Genomic DNA, 18,245 nt, shown 5'->3' with positions numbered 1-18,245 from the left:
TCTTAGAGACCTTCACAGATATGATAAATGTTCTAAGAATTAATGTGAACAATGTTATGATATGAAGAAGATGCTAGCGGAGTTGTATTATGTGTTTATGCATGGGGGATATCCCTATTCATTCACGATAAATACGAACACGTACGCTACTAGACAGGAGAATGAATGATTATTATGTTTAATATAGTACCGCTCTTTAGAATGAAAATACAATAATAGGAAGATCGAGCTATATGCAAACAACATTCATAACAAGAATTGAGAATCTCCCTCATTTTCAGCAAGGAATTGACTCACAAAGAAGCAATGAATCTTATGTTTTATGAGCTGTAGAACATTATAGTTATTAGCACACATTCACAAGCATAGTATCACTTATGATGATGATTATGGCAGATCAAAGGCATGGAGAAGGAGAAATGGAGCATTCTAAGAAGCCATTCTTCTTCTCATCTTTTAACCCATTTTTGTTTGTGTTAATTTTTCTTCCTTCTCTTGTACTTGTTTCTCTAATTTGTAAGCTTGATTTGGAGATTCCTTGGACGACTGGCTTGGATAAGGTCTTCTCAAGTTTTGCTCCTCACTTGCTTGACCCAGCTGCTCTGGACCTCAAGGGACACTCTTTTTCCTCTCCCATTGTAAGTATAAAATTTATCGTCGCAAATCTAACTCGTTCGTACCTTTTGTAACCTCGTTGGCTTGGATCATGATCATCAGGAAGGATCACAAAAGACGGTACCTGAAAATAAAGAACGTAAGAGAAAAGATGCAACTCGGGGGATCAGTAGAGTTGAGAGATACAGTAAGTTGAAGAAAATAGAGGTGAAGTTGGGAAGAGCAAGAGCAAACATAAGAGAAGCGGGTCGAGTTCGTAACCTTACATCTGTACATGATGATCCTGACTATGTTCCTAAAGGTCCAATATATAGAAACCCAAATGCTTTCCACAGGTACGAGATTAAATTACAATTTTAACCTTACTTGTCTCGATTTCGGTTTCAATTTGAACTCTATAGTTTAGTTTAAATGACAATTTTAGCCTTATGTGTCTCAACTTCGGTTTCAATTTGGATTCTATAGTTTAGTTTAAATGATAATTTTAGCCTTATGTGTCTCAACTTCGGTTTCAATTTGGATTCTATAGTTTAGTTTACATGACAATTTTAATCTTATGTGTCTCAATTTCGGTTTCAATTTGGATTTTATTGTTTAGTTTAAATGACAATATGGTCCTACTTTTTCAACCATGTGGCGTCGTGATCTTGACACACTCGTGACCAACCTTAAGGGGAATCAAGTCCCAAATATATTTTTCACCCCGGTTTTGTGGTTTCATCGGACCGTAGACGAGTTTTGTCTTCACCAACCGAACATCGCTTGTGCAAAATTCAAGCTTGTTCGACCACACACGCCGCTTGCGCATGCATTTTCAATCATCTGCGACATTACCGACTTGCCTGTACACTAAGCCAAGTCACTTAGCTCGACCTTACCTCTACTCAGGGCCAAGATCTCTCATTGTAACCATGACTAACGCTTACATTAAATCTTTGTTAATTTTCATCGGTGGTAGAGAAATCTAGTAAACATCTATGAATTTTTTTAAAGTTTAGAGTCTAAATTAAAACTAAACTCAAACCCGAACTAGAACATATAACTTCATCGGGTTCGGGTTCGTGTGCAGGAGCTACCTAGAAATGGAAAGGCTTTTGAAGATATACATATACAAGGAAGGAGAGCCACCAATGTTCCATGAAGGTCCATGCAAGAGCATATACTCCACAGAAGGAAGGTTCATTCATGAAATGGAGAAGGGAAACTCATACACAACCAATGACCCTGATCAAGCCCTTCTCTATTTCCTCCCTTTCAGCGTTGTCAATTTGGTTCAATATCTCTATGAACCAAACTCTCATGATGTTAATGCCATTGGCGTTGCAGTCCAAGACTATATCAATGTCATCTCGAACAAGCATTCTTTTTGGAATCGTAGCCTCGGTGCTGACCATTTCATGCTTTCGTGTCATGATTGGGTAAGCAGCTTTGGAATGTTAGGAATAATGACTCTCCATAATGGTATGATATTGTCTACTTTGAGTATAAGCTCTCCTCTCGAACAAAGGACACCATAGAGCCTCCCCTGAGGCCTATGTAGCCCTCGAACATACTCCCCTTAATCGAGGCTCGACTTCTTTCTCTGAAAATCTCGAACAAAGTACACCCTTTGTTCAACACTTGAGTCACTTTTGACTACACCTTCGAGGCTCATAAATTCTTTGTTCGATATTTGAGGATTCTATTGACATGCCTAAATTAAAGGCATGGTTCTGATATGTTAGCATAAGCTTTCGTGATTTTACTTTGGGCTTTTCCAAAAGGCCTCATATCAATGGAGATGTATCCTCAACAATCCTCTCCTCGAACAAAGTACACCATAGAGCCTCCCGTGAGGTTTATGTAGCCCTCAAATAGCCTCCCCATAAATGAGGCTCGACTCTTTTCTTTGGAGATCTCGAGCAAAGTACACCATTTGATCGACACTTGAGTCACTTTAGACTACACATTCGAGGCTCACAACTTATTTGTTCGACAATTAAGAATTCTATTGACATAGCTAAGTTAAGAGGCATGTCTCTGATACCATGTTAAGAAGAACGACTCTTCACCATGGTAAGATATTGTTCACTTTAAGCATAAGCTCTCATGGCCTTGCTTTGGGCTTCCCCAAAAGGCCTCATATCAACGGAGATGTATTCTCAACAATCCTCCCTTTGAAAAAAATACACCATAGAGCCTCCCGTGAGGTTTATGTATCCCTCGAATAGTCTCCCCTTAATTGAGGCTCGACTCCTTTCTCTGGAGCTCTCGAACAAAGTACACTCTTTGTTCGACACTTGAGTCACTTTTGACTACACCTTTGAGACTCACAACTTCTTTGTTCGACATTTGAGAATTCTATTGATATGGTTAAGTTAAGGGCATGACTCTGATACCATGTTAGAAATAACGATAACGACTCTCCACAATGGTATGATATTGTCCACTTTGAGCATAAGCTCTCGTGACTTTACTTTGGGCTTCCCCAAATGTCTCATACCAATGGAGATGTACTTCTTACTTATAAACCCATGATCATCCTCTAAATTAGTCATTGACTTCGATCTAAACTATTTTTCTTCATCGCAGGGGCCACGAACCACCTCATACGTTCCGTATTTATTCAACAACTCCATCAGGGTATTGTGTAATGCAAATGTTTCAGAAGGTTTCCATCCCTCTAAAGACGCATCGTTCCCTGAAATCCATCTTCGAACAGGAGAAATCGATGGACTTCTCGGGGGACTCTCGCCATCTCGTCGACCTATTCTTGCATTCTTTGCAGGTCGTTTACACGGCCACATAAGGCACCTACTATTGCAAAAGTGGAAGGAAAAAGACGATGACGTGGTTGTTTACGACGAGCTTCCAAGCGGAGTATCATACGAGTCGATGTTGAAGAAGAGTCGGTTTTGTTTATGCCCAAGCGGGTATGAAGTAGCGAGTCCAAGAGTTGTGGAAGCTATATATGCTGAATGTGTTCCTGTGTTGATATCAGAAAGCTATGTTCCTCCTTTCAGTGATGTTTTGAATTGGAATTCATTTGGTGTGCAAATAGAAGTGAAGGATATAGGAAACATAAAAGAGATACTAAAAGGGATATCTCAATCTCAGTACTTGAGAATGCAAAGGAGAGTGAAGCAAGTTCAGAGGCACTTTGTGATTAATGGAACTCCCAAGAGATATGATGCTTTCCATATGATACTTCATTCGATCTGGCTCAGAAGGTTGAACGTACACATTCAAGATTAAGTCAGATCGATATGAATCCAACCACTGATCCATTACATGTATCGAAGGACTAATTATAAGAAGTAGGACACAGAAGATTCAAGAGGTATTTACATTACTAGTGAATGTACGAGAAGAGAGAGATTGAGGTATTTACATTACTAGTGAATGTACGAGAAGAGAGATTTTTTAGCCCAAATTTTTTTATAATAGTAGCATATCAAGTAGAGAATAGAGGTAATAAATAGTCGATCTACCATTTAAGACTATTTATGTCATAAGTATTATTTTCTTCAATTTTCGTTTAATAGCTTTTAATTCAAAGTCATTGATTGGGCCAAGAGCACCCCTCAAGTAAAAGCTTCAAATGAGGATCCCAAACTGCATGAGCAATTGATCTTATATGTAAAGGGTCTTATACTCATGCTTCAAAATTACCTTGCCAAGCTACATGAAAGAGATTTCTGGAAGTCCACAAAAAAATTATTGCCAATGGCCCAAAATGTGAAGCAAAAATATTCTGATAAAGACATTCTTCAGTAATATCATCATGATTTCGAGAAATGTGAAGCAAAAATATTTTGATAAAGACATTCTTCAGTAATATCATCATGACTTTCGAAGTCATGCGCAGTATCAATACCAAACCAAATACGACAAGTAGTGGGATCCTCAGCTACGCCTTGGATAAATCTTTGGAATCTTAGTACCATAGTGCCTTGAAAATGTTTGATTGTGCTGACCTATTTAAAGTCATGTAATATAGTTTGAGAATAATTTTTTAATACAAAAACCTTGTGTTTCTTGAAACTTCTAAATTGAAGTAAAACCGATTCATTGGATTAATCTTATATCAAAGAGTGAGTTGGATCTAAGAAAGCATCTCTAAATACTCATTTTTGCATATCCCAAGCAAGTTTGAAAGAAACTGCTCGAGTTTTAGCAAAAGTCGCTCTCCTGGTTAAAAGGTCTAAAAGAGAACGTTATTTTAGGAGGGATGATGCCCATTGGTACTGGATTCAAAGGATTAGCATACCGTTCAAGGCAATATAACCTAAAAGAAATAGCATTTCATCAAAATAGGTCTATTACAATTACTAGTCAATAGTTCAATCACATATATGGGCATCATAATTGGATTGTTGCGAACGTAACCAACGATCCAAACCAAAGAGTTCATCACAAATTCAGTTCAAGATTCACTTTACACTAAGAAATAACTGAATATTATATATAACCCATTAGAAATGGATATGATAGTACAAACAAAAGCGTAACTAATGCATTCAAATACATTTTTCTTGTCCAAAAATGAATGGTAGAACAAAAACTTGAATCTAGTCTTGTATTTATGAAGAAAGCAGAGTATAACCTGAGACTGAGAAATGTTGTATATATACACAAACCTCTCTCTCCACTTTGAAGTTTCTAGTACCCAATGTTGCTGAGAATCTGAATCATCAAGTAAGGTCTGTTGTGATGCTAGAAGTATTTCGAACCAGAAGATGACTGTGGAGGTGCTGGTGGCAGACGGTTTGGAGTACGACGGCTGCTCGAGTTTGAACCTGAGTTTATGTCACCATTTTGTGCGGGATCGTTGGAATACCTACTGCGGCCATTGGAAGAAGATCTTCTGGAGTCGACCCGGCCATTAGCAGCTGCATCAAATGCAGATCTCCAGTCATCTCCAGGCGTTCCGCTAGTTCGGGGACTACTTTCTGCAAAGATTCGTCGCAGGTTCACAGGTTAAGTTGTATAATAGCGAAAAACAAAATGATGCCATGTTTCTACTCCAGTTTCATTTTACAAAAATCAAGCAGATCAGTAACGTAACATATTTGCTGCAACTAGTGGCTAAGAATACCTGCTGCATCATTGTCGGACCAACCAGCAGCAGCTGCACTATTATCGTGGATGCTAAGCTGGCGCGTAAGTTTCGAAAGGAGAGAGGACTGTTTTTGATAACGTTCTCTCCTCCGTTTTACGTTCGGCTCCTCAAGAAGAAGCTCCTCAATCCTGGCTGAGCTTTGGCCACTGTTCATCATGAGCATACAATAAGATGGATTTCGAACTTACGATCAACAGTCAACGTTAAAATGAAAATATTTAAGCGTTAAAAGTAGAATTAAAATAGAGAATATGTAAGAATATAGATCTAACAACAAATCAAGTCTATACCAACATTAAAACCAAACTCTACCTGATCGAGCTATATAATTGGTTTAGCATGTCTTCCTTGGCCTTCTCAACTTGACAAAGTACAACAGCCTGCAAATTCAACAACTCACTAATGAAATAAACTGTGTTGAAGACAAAGACATGAACTACATGGGATAATCATTCAAACGTAAGTTTCTGTTCAGGATTGTTGGGAGGGAGTCCCACGTTGGCTAATTTAGAGAATGATCATGGGTTTATAAGGAATATATCTCCATTGGTATGAGGTCTTTTGAGGAAGCCAAAAGCAAAGTCACGAGAGCTTATGCTCAAAGTGGACAATATCATACCATTATGGAGAGTCGAGATTCCTAACATGGCATCAGATCCATACCCTTAACTTAGCTACAAGTGTCGAACAAAGGGTGTACTTTGTTCGAGGCCTCTAGAGAAGGAGTTGAGCCTCGATTAAGGGGAGGCTGTTCGAGGACTCCATAGGCCTCGGGAGAGGCTCTATAATGTATTTTGTTCAAGGGGAGGATTGTTGGGAGGGACTCCCACATGGGCTAGTTTAGGGATTGATCCTGGGTTTATAGGTAAGGAATAAATCTCCATTGGTATAAGGCCTTTTGGGAAAGCTCAAAGCAAAGCCATGAAAGCTTATGCTCAAAGTGGACAAAATATCATACCATTGTGGAGAACCGTGATTCCTAACCGTTTCAACATAAATTACCTTGGGGACATTTGCAGCCAAACTATTTAAAACTGCTTCAATGTAACCACGAACTTCTTGAGATATCCACCGCAGCTCTTCTTCAGGATCAGCAGGTTTTCGAGTCATTGTGTCCTAAAGAAAAAGTGGATAAACTCTATAATGTTAATTCCAAACTATAATCAAGAGTAAGAAGTAAAAGAAATTTAAAGTGCATGACAAGGGGATATTTTAGACGTCTTCTCACAAGAAAATTAGCCTTGATAAAAAATCTAGAAACAAAAACAGAGTAAAGCTAGGTAATAATAGAGCAGAGTTCGATGATATACTAGAGAGCCATCAGATAGACTTTGCCGCAAGGTAAGACCACCTCCAGAGGATGCACCTTTCGTTTGTCCTCCTCGGGATGGTTGAATGACACGGCGTATCTTGTTTGTCCATTCCACCTTGTCGGCGACGCTCTCGGCTTTCAAAACAACAGCACTATGGGCTGAAGAACAAAGCACAATTGATCCAGCAAACAGGTTTTCAACATAGAATTTACAGATTTGTAACATTTATAAACAGAATATTACGACACTTAAAATAAACATAAAAGAACCTTAGTAAATTTACCTTTTAAAACAGTTTTATATGGAACTTTGCTGGTAATCTTAAACGCAAGACTTGATCCCTTTCCAGAATCTGGTCCATTTGCCTTCTTATCCTTTGAACTCTTTGAAGGTGGAGGCTCTTCCTCATCTGTAACTTCTTCCATATTACAATCCTGTAAACATTTTTTGGCAGTCAATGTGGCCATTCAGATAACCAACTCCAGTACATATGACAAGATATGGCCATCACCAAATTGCCATCTATAGTGATGTTTTATTGTCTTACATGATTGTGCATGAGAATATACAAAAACAAAAAAGGAGACTTAATAGAAGAAAAAAGACGAGCAAATAATTATTCGCGATACTTAAAATTGAGGAAGGAGATGGCATTGTTTATGTCGGTGCGCCTGTTTACGTGGGGGTCAGTGGTTCATTATGCTCTGCATACCTCTAAAGTAATGACACCACGAAAGTTTCTCTCTTCTTGCTTCTTGGTGTATCCAAGCTGCCCAACGCGAGCATAATATTAGTAAATAAAGATAATATACATACGTTGCCTATTGCAAATAAAAATATAGGTAATAGACACAAATGTAATGAGAATGCATAAATACAACATATCTCTCCGGGTCAACACAAAAAGATGGCATGGCTGAAACTCATAAGTGAACTTATTTACCCAAAATTCAGATTCATATATACAACATATTCTCAAAGAACAGAGAAGCCGGTTGTTATGTAATGGTAGAAGATTGACAACACATGAACTTATAAAATCACCAGAGCTATGCATACAACCTACTCAGATTTTTCCTCATTAATATCGCAAACTAATATATAAAGAACATGATGAAAGAGCACATTGAAAAACAAATGAAACAAGTTTTCCACTTGAAAACAAGAAGCACAATCTGGTAGAAGCATACATGGCAGTCCTTAACCAAACTTGAATGGAGAGAGTAAATTTTACTCCAAGGAGCATATTGATGCATGCAAAGACTCTTCTTCAAGATACACACATTAAAACACTTATTTTGGCTTCAAGTATAAGATCCAAATACCTTGAACACATCAGCTGTTTGTGTTACAACACTGTAGGTTCCTACATTCTAAAATCATATCTTCATTTACACATTAATAATAAAGCATTAATATGGGATGTCCAGTGCTAAAACCTGTAGAATTTACATTAAATGGCACTGCTGAAAAATATATGAACAACAAATGGTAAACATTCACAGGAACCACGCATTTCTACTGACCATTACAGTAAACATTCACAAAATTTTACATACCTTTCCAGTCTTCTCATTTAAAACAAACCATCGCCTGCTCCAACCATTAGTTTTTGCACTTCTCTTTAACAAGAAACCTGCAAATAGAAAAAAAAATAAAATAAATAAACTTTAAAAATAAACCTGCAAATTTAATAGACGCTTTAAAGTTTACTCTGAAATAAACTGCTCTTGTAATGTAACCACAGCGCACAAACTATTATGCATGCCATCATACAGAATTCCAAATGTAAGACAGTGGTCACAGCTTCAGAATTGCAGCGCAGACAGTTTGACATGAGCATAATACAGGGAGGAAGTTAGGGAGTTGGAGGGGTCTAATTCTTCTTTTGTGGGTGTCAATCACTAGACCGTTTTGTAATTATAACATTGGTCTTGCTCATTTGAACTGAAGTTCTTTATGTAGTGAGTGTCAGACTCTTGTTTTCCATTTTTCATTTTTTCGTTTTTTTGGCTTTTCTTTTCTTTCGCCATTGTATTCTTTGAATTTTTTTCAATAAAAGTTCAGCTTCTTACCAAACATGAGTACGATACAGCATAGATATACTGACAAATAATCACAGTAAAACATAAAATGTGCGTTGAAAGAACTAACTAATTGGATCTAAAAACTCTCGTGAACCCTCATGGATATGCAATCCCCTATATCACAAATGCTAAAACCGCCAAATCATCCCAAATGACTATAACTCCTGAAAATTTGATCTAACAAACTCACGGAAGAATAAGACATTTAGATCTAAATATCTAAGAACCCCAAAATGACAAGAAATCATCTAAAGGGAGAGTAAGATCTGGATTACCTTGTTAATAAAATATCTCAGGGAAAGAAAATTTGTTTAAGATTCAAATCACTTCATAAGCAAGATAGATTAGGTAAAACTTGATAAGCATGCAATCTAAACTACATGGAAAATGTAGTAAAAAGAGCATTTGTGCTTTCTATCCTCAAAATAATACCCTTGACCTTCCATGAGACATTCCAAGAATCGTAACTTTCATACTCTATGACCATAATTAACCACAGTGTAAATGTAACCTTAAAGTAAATAAAACGTCTTAAAATTCATTAATAAAACACCATAACTCTAGATTATCCTTAACCCAAAATGTGTAACAATGAAGTTTGATTCTTCATTAATGTAGCATTATTGTAACATGAGTCTATCTTGTGGTAATTTGAACAACATTTTTTTTACTATCTTCCTGGGAGATCCTACTGTATGATTGTATGATTGAGATGTCTTTATATTAAAAGTTCATTCTTCTGCATATTCAAAATGACCCAGCATTTTACTTCCTAAGGAAAGGTATAACGGACTCCACAACCAATAACCATTAGGTAAGCATTTCTAACTTCAATTATATGCACAACAATAATTCCAATGATCCAGTCCAAAGTTATTCCTTGATTTGTGCGTTGTTTTTGTTTCTTTAATCCACATGTCCAAGTATAACTAAGTGTTAGAAAGACAAAGTTACAGAAGAGTCAAGACTATAGTTTGAGTGTCCAACTTTGATCCGAAGTCCAACAAATATTATACTCATGTATGATATCCAGAACAAAACTGCCAACACGAATAACAGACTAATTATGTATTTTATTGCATCTCCATGTTAAAAACTAGATGATCCAGGTACTGCTGCATATTTGAAGATTCGAACATGTTTCAGCTTGGGGAACTTACTAGAATAACAACTCCAAATAAATCAGAACTAAGTTACTAATCAAGCTCAACACAGTTCATTCAATACTAGATTTAAGGGATAGAGATAAAATAGAGACAGAAGTTTAGGAGTCCCATGTTAATTTAAAAGAAGGCAAAGAGAGTCTCCTAAAACAAATTTCAAAATGCCTTCATAAATAGCTAAAAGAAAATATTTATGCTGCATATTGAAACCCGGTAATAACATTGCATGCATACCAGCTGTTATCTCTCCTTCAGCACCTGCTGTCTTCAAACCCGTACTTTCCTGCGCTTCCTTCTCTTCCGTAGTAGGTTTTTCTTTCATTGATTTCAAGCTTCCACCAGCTTGCTGACTATTTGTTTGAGGACTACTTGCCTGGGAAAAAAACTATACTAGTGAGAAAAGCAAACGCAAATGAGAGCCGGCACCCCTACATTAACTCAAATGACTCACCCTCTTTGTCACCACTTGTTCAGCCTCTTGTCCTTTTTTTGATGATCTAGTCTTCACTTCCTCTTCCCGGCGCTGTCTTTCCATCCTAAGTTGAGAAATAGAGAGTGATTTCATTTACAACCAATTTACTATTGAAATTTGAAATTCTTGTCACCAAAAATTGCATAGCATGCATATGCATAGGAGGTTGTGGGAATGGGGTGGATTTCAATTGGAATGTGCACGGCATTCAAGATCTTACAATTTCACACACAAAAAAGGGAAAAATTTAATAGCAATACGTTCCAAAAAGGACAGAGCTCAAGAACAGATTAGCAATATTAGATTTCATCATGCGTGTAGGATATTTCCCGCCTTCTTTCTCACAGCAGCACTACAAGAGTGAACCAAACTTACCTTCTTTGTACAAGACGTATAAAATGCTGCGGTGGGACAAATGCTCGCTCCATGTCAACTAACGCCACAACCATCTTTTTTGCTTCATTTTTAAACCCATCCAGGGCAGCACTTGCAATGGCCACAACCTACAAAAATAATTGGTTTTAGAGGGTGGGAAAACAGCTAACTTAGAGCTCTCTCCAAAGAAAAACTTTATTTGAAAAAAGAAAAGATAAATAAAAGAAGAATTTCAGCCTATATAATTAAAAAAAAAAAAACCCTAGCACAAAAAAAAAATCAATGCAAACTACAAAAGAATATAAAATAAAAGTTTTAAACTATGAAATCCTAAAAGGCTAAACGATGTGATCAAAAACAAAATAAAAAGCCACCCACCTCTCTTTTGAATGGTGGGTATCTTCCAAGACCTGGGGTGCCATTAGCAGCAGCAGAAACAATATCTATCAAAACCCTGTGCACCTACATTTTTGCCAAACCAGAAACATAATGAATTTTTTAACAATTAAAATAAACAATGAAATCTCCTGGCTTCTCATGAAGAAGTTGGGGAAATTATGAGGCTAGAGTAAAAGTATCATGTGTAATCCCAAATTCTATATTTTGGGTTTCTAAATGGTCTCCTCATTATTTACTTAACTTCTTCTAATTATTCCATATTTTGGATAATTCAGATTGAAGAGCGTCTACAGAATCACTTCTGGTTTTGAAGCATGGGTGGATGTCCAATCTTCCCTTTTTTTTTTTTTTTTGCAATAAAAAATTGTTCCTCATTCACCAAAAAGATTAAGCAGAACAAAAGAGATTGATAAGCTAAGGCTCAAATTCTAAAAGAGAACTCAAAACAAAAAAAAAAAAAAAAAANAGGCTCAAATTCTAAAAGAGAACTAAAAAAAAAAAAAAAAAAAAAAAAGAAATATTCCATAATCAATTTAGTGCTCCATGACTCAAAAATTAAAGCTGAACATTTCATGTCCTTACGCATACATTTACCTCGTCAACACAGAGACGTGATGGTTCTTTTGCAAGCTCCAAAACACCTTTTATTAAAGATCTCAAACCCTTCTCAGGTGATATAAGATAAGGCTGATAACCATCAGCTTCTAATACGATCTGTCACAAAGAAGTCGAGAATGAATCTACAGCCTGATAAAACATAAACTACTAAAAAAAGGAAGGAAGATAAAACATACCCTCTTCACATTATTAATATCGAAGTGTCTGTCTAAAGGTAATTGCTTGATTCGATTTGGAAAATTTCCCTCAAAGCTAGCAACAATTTTCCAACCTGCACCCTGATATGCTAGGTAATGTTAGACTTATAATCAAAACCCTCACTGCAATTCACCAAGGGTTAGCTTTGTTCTGACAGTGAAATGCTTCAAGTCGGACAAGACAAGTAATTAGAGGAAAAAATGCTTTCAATACCACTTCACAAAGAATGATTCATCATACTTTCTAATTTATCCAAGTATATTCTCCATGCTTATGAAGAGAACTCCAAAAAGAAACCCTTAAATGCATTCCCTTGCTAATGAAGATTTCACAGTTCATACAAATTGTTTTGGATCATCTTTGAAAGGAAATTAACCAGGATCATTGAACATACAAGCACAAAAGAAAAGCAACTTTTACTATTATGACTTCATTTTTCTCCTTGGGAAGAAAACTACATGCTCTATGACTTCACTTACAATCACCTCCAAAAAGCAAGTTTATAAAACATAGGGTAGAGAATAAGAAATAAGAATAAAAACAGAGAAGAGAATTAATAAAATGAACTCTACATCCAACCAGCTGACAAGGGGCAAAACTTCATTGAATCCACCAGTCCCAAGTTCGTGACTACCCTTTAAAGCAAAATCATCCTTTATCATAGAATTTGCTTCCATTTCCCCTTCCAAGTGTTTCAACACATCCATCCTTCTAACAGTAAGACATTAACTTTATAGCAAAGTCCATCATAAGATTAACTTAAATTATTAGGAAAAAATACTGTATATGCACAGAAGAAAACTCTGTCATGCTTAACAATTTTATAGAAAGATTACAGACGTTGGAAAGGGGCACTATAAGTCCAGCCCCAACCTAAAAATAAAGACCATGGAAATAAAAAATAAGTACCACAACTTGTCCTGCAGAAGTAGAACTGTGAAAAGTAAATAAATAAATAGAAGACCTACCTCACCAGAGCCTATGTGCTGGAGAAACTTATCTTCAAACTCACGGCAAAGTTCCAAAGCTAGAGCTCTAGTCCCCTCAACGCCGTTCACCATTTGCTCACCAAGCCGAACTAACTCATCCTGAACTATTTGAGACTTCCCTTGTAGCCTTGAATAAAAGTAAACTATAGATATCAACAGGATGTGAATTTCATCCAATGTGTTAAAAATATAAATATGCCACTAGAAAACCACAAATACAGCAGATACCATTCTTAAAAACAGACCCTCATTCAACTCAGATACTGAAATTGACCTTGGAGGCAATTTAAAATGCGAACTATTTGAAGTTTTAAATCACAAATGCAAAAATTAGAACATCAAGATTAGTGTTCCATGATTTATTTTACCCAGGATACATTGTGAGAAATAGGTGATCTTAATTGCTACTACACTTGCCCTGGGTACAATAGAAATATTCGGGGCAAATAAGACCAAACATGCACAACAGTTTGTCAATAAATACTTCGTAAAATTTGGGGAAAAAATTACCCAGAAAGAAGATTAGGAAGCCGGACTTTCATTTGCTTCCGGATTTGTTGGGACAATGCATCAACTAAAGCTAGCCTGCCTAGCTTACTTTGAGGGGCACCAGTTAGTATAGATTTTAGACTTTCACTCTCTGCTCTCCAAGCAGTCTCCAAGGAATTCTCAGAGCCAACAGATCCAGACTGGGTAGTAGCTATTGAAACCGACTGACCTATTAAAGCAACCCAGGGGATATCTGATGCTCTTGCTGGCCCTTGATTTAACAGGAGAGCCTGCACTGCAGCAAGAGACTTCTGGTCTGAAGAAGCTTGGTCAATTTTGCTAATTACACCAATGGTTCTGGTACCTGTGTTGAGGATATCTCTCAGATTAAATCACTTAAAGAATCCAGTGGAATATAGAGAATAAAATATGCATAATTTGATATAAATTAGTAAACCAAAACGAATTTTAATATTCAAAATGATCCCTATAAACAAAATAAGGAAAAACCAAAAAAAAAAAAAAAAAAAAAAAAAAACAAAGATCCATGATAAATGTTTGGGAAGGTCGAATAACATAACACCGAACTTGGAAAAGAAATGTGATCATGACTGTGAAGCATATTACCGTCTGCATCAAATTCCTTGGCAGTTCTTAGGGCTCTAGATGAAGCAATTTCAGGAGCTTGAGCTGCTGGTACAATAACTAGCAAAATTGCATTATTGTGTTCGGCATATTCACTAACCTATGCAAAAACCATCAAAATATAATTACTTAAACCATTAATAATAATCATCATCAAAATATGATTACTTACACTATTAATAACAGTCTACATACTACTTCGCACTATCACTTGGCTAAGAATAAATGCATAAACATTCTGCATGGATAATGGATTCAGAATTTATCCAAAAAAGAGGCACTAGCTTATTAATCTTTTACTCAAATATGTGAGCAAGTCCATGAGAAACTACTTACCACAGAATCATCCATGGCCCGTTGATCAAGCCCAGGTAAATCAACCAACTTGAGTGGAGGTGCTGAAATGAAATTGTGTAAATAAAAATATTAAGGAAGGATAGCAAATAACTAAATGAACTAGATACAAATAGCTGATAATCATTTTTCATAAGAAAAATTTCGATGTATGTAAGAACCTGACAAATTCAACTGATGATAAAATCCTATTCATACAGGGTGGGTGCATAAGTCTTTAATTTTCTCTTGGACATTCTATGAATATTTACAACAAAGTTGCTTCATTGACTTTATAGGCTGAATACTTCTTTCCACAGTCGGCAGTTGTTTGCCTAAACAACTAATAATAGAAAATGATAAACAGAATTATAGAGCACCCAATTGACATGAAAATTAACTAGCACCCAACATCACTTTTTCTAGAACAAATACACGACTTCCTTTATTATGGACCAGAAACTGAATAAGTAATGCTAACATTTCAAATATTGTCCTGGATAATCTTATTCTTCAAACATTTCATTTTACGAAATATTATGTTGGTTAGATAATAAACATTTCTGTGTTTCAAAGTAAGAACAAGATTAGTACTCAGTAACCAACAGAATTCCAGAGCAGGGATTCGACACATAAACAAGCTAGCATCCAACATCATCATGTTTTCTTTCCATAAGAAAATTAATGATTCTCAGTATGATATATATACTTATTTAAAAACCGAAAGGAACAAACTTCACCACTCCACTATTCCAAGATAATTATTGCTATAAATAATCAAAAGTAACCATGAAGTGACCTCAGCCAGCTAAAACAAAAGGGAATTTCACATGAGAAAGCTTAAAGTAGGAAAAGTGCAATAAGAAGCAACCAGACAATCACATCCAAGATTAACCAATTTGCATAAAATCAAATACTTGATCATATGATTTCTTTTTTTTTTTTTTTTTTTTTTTTAATGAAAATCATGTTTTCATCGAGAAGAATGACATAACACTTGTTTATGTGGTTGTCATAGTAAGATATTCAAATAACAGTTTTTACCAGCACTAATACACCAGTGCACACATTTTAAAGTCCTACGAACTTCACACTTCCAAAGAAATATATTAAAGAATTACATATTAAATTAAAAATTATTAGTAAAAAAAATTAAAGACTTGCTGCATAATCCAAAGGCCAAATGAACAAACTAACCTGTACTTGTACGAAGCTTTAGATATATTTCATCTCGGCTCTTTCCTGAAGAACCCTTGCTCAACCTGTCCTGTAGAGAATGTCGCAAAGCACCTATAAAAAATTGGAATTAGTGCTGACATTAAATATAGAAGTTTATCTAAATGACCATTAATATCTGAAATATCATCACCTCTTATACTAAAATGGCAGTATAGGTAACACACAACCAAAAGCTTACAAAGGAAAAGATGCTAATAGACATTATACAGCCAAGGCCCCAAGGGCAGATCATCAATATTTTTAAGTTCACACAGAATATTGCTGAAAAAGAAAAGAGAGAGAGAGAGAGAGAGAGAGAGCAAGAACCATTCCTCTGTAGATCAATGCTTATTATCAATTTGCAGAATGATTGATTTTAAAAACAAGAATTTGTGAAGTTACTAACTTGCAGAAACCTGTTGAGATTTATTATCAATTTGCAGAATGATTGATTTGCTACTCAAAGAACTATCCCTCTGCAGATCAATGCTTATTGGAGCTCGTGTAGCACCATTTTCACCAGTTGGCTGGACATAGAATGGAAAATAAATTACACATAAGAACAACGTTAATAAGATCGGCCTGTAAATCAATAGAAAGAAAGAAAGAAATAATCAACCAAGTACAATTTAACTTACCAAAACAGGATGCCCAATTAAACTATTCAAAACTGCAGATTTGCCAGCACCCTGAAAATTATATCAAAGAAATAAAGATATCATAAACATTTTCATAAAATAATCAAGTGTAACATAAGAAGGAACAAAAAAATACTTAAGATGGATTCATTTCATTTTTCCAATCAAGGTAAATTTTCAAGTAGCTAGACATGATCTTCGAGCATATGATACTTCTAAACACTGAATTCATTATCGATCTCCTTTTCCGGTGCAATAAGAGTTCAAAAAATCATAAGGATAAGAATTTCCTACACTTTAACTTTTGATTGAAGTAAAAAAAAATGCAGCTCCAGAAGCACGACAGCATAAAAAATGAAAATTGCATTAATAAAAGGTAAGCATAGCAAAAATTTCCGTCATAATTGGCAAGAGTTTGAAGCTTTTGTCCAGATTTTAGATTTTGAAAAGAATAAGAATCCAGAGAATTATGAACAAACGACCGATAAGAACTGAATACACTATCGGATACTGAATTGCTAGCTTAAGAAAAACCTTAAATTTGCGATGTAAATACAACTCCAACTGCAAACCATGATGAATAAGAAGTCCTAACTCTACAAGTAAGATCATACTAGAGTTTTCACAGCCAACCAATCTCTAGTAACTGTCATGGAAGAACAATCCAAATAAACAATCCACCGCACTACTCCAAATATTACTGTTCTACTACAAGCACTAAGACTTTGTTACAACGGTCAATCCATGAAGGTGACCTTTCAAATCGTGCATCAACAATTTCCAAAGTAGCAAAATAATGAACTAACAAACATGTCCTATCACAAGGGAGCTTCAAATTTCTTCGACAGCAACTTGAAATTCAAAAATCTAGCAACTAGACGACATTACATTTCACATCGTTCCATTACTAGAATACTCCAGCAAGCTGAACAAAGATCTGCCACCTCCGACTAAAAATTCAAAAACTCAAATCTAGAAAAACGTCTCGAAGACAAAGCACACAGAAGGAAACTGAACAAATACAGAAAACAAGAAGAAATGGTGAACTCACAACATTGCCCAAAGCCACAACGTTGAGGAAAGTCACAGCCCTACGAGAAGAACCACTAGAAGCAGAATTCTCGTCAACATCTTCATCGGCAAGCAAAGCCGCCGCTTGGCGCATCGATTCAGCCAATTCACCCAACTCCTCGATCGCGTCCATTGTATCAAAAGAAAACTACCCAAGATCGACGATCTAAAACTCCGAACAACCCAACTCAAGAAATCAGTAAAAAAATCAGAAAAGATTACAAATTCAAAGTGGAGAGAGACAAGGATATCGATTAGATTAGACCCTAGAACAGAGACGGGAAGAGAGATCGAGGTAGAGCTCTCCAAGCCTCTCTGGGTCCGTAAAAGATTTTGAATTTGAATAACTGAAAGAACGGAAAGGGTAGATTTTTTTTAGGGACGAGGGTTTATGAGAACGAAGAAGAAGAAGAAAGTTCCCTCTTTCTCTCTCTAGAAGACTCCCTCTTTCTCTCTCTTACTGTCACTGTTATCTGCGTTTTGAATGCTCACCCTTCGTGTTTTGATTTGATTTGAATTTT

General features: G+C 36.0%; 2 protein-coding genes across 3 annotated transcripts; one reads left to right on the top strand and one right to left on the bottom strand.

Annotated features, from left to right (window-relative positions):
- Positions 1 to 185: 185 nt before the first annotated feature.
- LOC111472035 (probable glycosyltransferase At5g03795) lies at positions 186 to 4,174 on the top strand. The gene is made up of 4 exons (XM_023117723.1): positions 186 to 638; positions 718 to 950; positions 1,685 to 2,033; positions 3,187 to 4,174. Exons 1-4 carry the CDS (start codon positions 378 to 380, stop codon positions 3,847 to 3,849), a joined length of 1,506 nt encoding a protein of 501 aa, XP_022973491.1. The 5' UTR covers positions 186 to 377; the 3' UTR covers positions 3,850 to 4,174.
- Positions 4,175 to 5,031: 857 nt separating this feature from the next.
- Positions 5,032 to 18,151, bottom strand: LOC111472029 (dynamin-2A-like). 2 transcript variants are annotated; one of them, XM_023117711.1, is made up of 22 exons: positions 17,705 to 18,151; positions 16,654 to 16,704; positions 16,422 to 16,542; positions 15,995 to 16,087; positions 14,801 to 14,862; positions 14,447 to 14,564; positions 13,841 to 14,183; positions 13,310 to 13,457; positions 12,320 to 12,421; positions 12,120 to 12,239; positions 11,505 to 11,588; positions 11,127 to 11,254; positions 10,731 to 10,815; positions 10,514 to 10,652; positions 8,589 to 8,665; positions 7,742 to 7,798; positions 7,313 to 7,463; positions 7,027 to 7,187; positions 6,719 to 6,832; positions 6,029 to 6,096; positions 5,693 to 5,862; positions 5,032 to 5,546 (listed from the first exon to the last, which is right to left on the bottom strand). In XM_023117711.1, exons 1-22 carry the CDS (start codon positions 17,855 to 17,857, stop codon positions 5,311 to 5,313), a joined length of 2,781 nt encoding a protein of 926 aa, XP_022973479.1. In that variant the 5' UTR covers positions 17,858 to 18,151; the 3' UTR covers positions 5,032 to 5,310. The 2 variants fall into 2 exon arrangements, with proteins under 2 accessions (XP_022973479.1, XP_022973480.1); XM_023117712.1 differs by lacking the exons at positions 16,422 to 16,542; positions 16,654 to 16,704; positions 17,705 to 18,151 and having other exon boundaries at positions 14,447 to 14,559; positions 15,995 to 16,080.
- Positions 18,152 to 18,245: the final 94 nt, after the last annotated feature.

This window comes from Cucurbita maxima, unplaced genomic scaffold (genome assembly GCF_002738345.1).
Source record: "Cucurbita maxima cultivar Rimu unplaced genomic scaffold, Cmax_1.0 Cma_Scf00063, whole genome shotgun sequence".
NCBI lineage: Eukaryota > Viridiplantae > Streptophyta > Magnoliopsida > Cucurbitales > Cucurbitaceae > Cucurbita > Cucurbita maxima.
The sequence above is the reverse complement of the archived record's forward strand: the minus strand, read 5'-3'. Positions and strand labels throughout refer to the sequence as shown.

Excerpts from the sequence above, each read along its gene's own strand:
- LOC111472035 (XM_023117723.1), top strand. The coding sequence starts at position 378 with ATGATGATGATTATGGCAGATCAAAGGCATGGAGAAGGAGAAATGGAG. Across the intron at positions 639-717 it reads ACTCTTTTTCCTCTCCCATT|GAAGGATCACAAAAGACGGT; the intron begins GTAAGTATAAAA and ends CATGATCATCAG. Across the intron at positions 951-1,684 it reads AACCCAAATGCTTTCCACAG|GAGCTACCTAGAAATGGAAA; the intron begins GTACGAGATTAA and ends GTTCGTGTGCAG.
- LOC111472029 (XM_023117711.1), bottom strand. The coding sequence starts at position 17,857 with ATGGACGCGATCGAGGAGTTGGGTGAATTGGCTGAATCGATGCGCCAA. Across the intron at positions 10,653-10,730 it reads AACAAGTGGTGACAAAGAGG|GCAAGTAGTCCTCAAACAAA; the intron begins GTGAGTCATTTG and ends TTTTTTTCCCAG. Across the intron at positions 8,666-10,513 it reads TGAAGGAGAGATAACAGCTG|GTTTCTTGTTAAAGAGAAGT; the intron begins GTATGCATGCAA and ends TTCTATTTGCAG.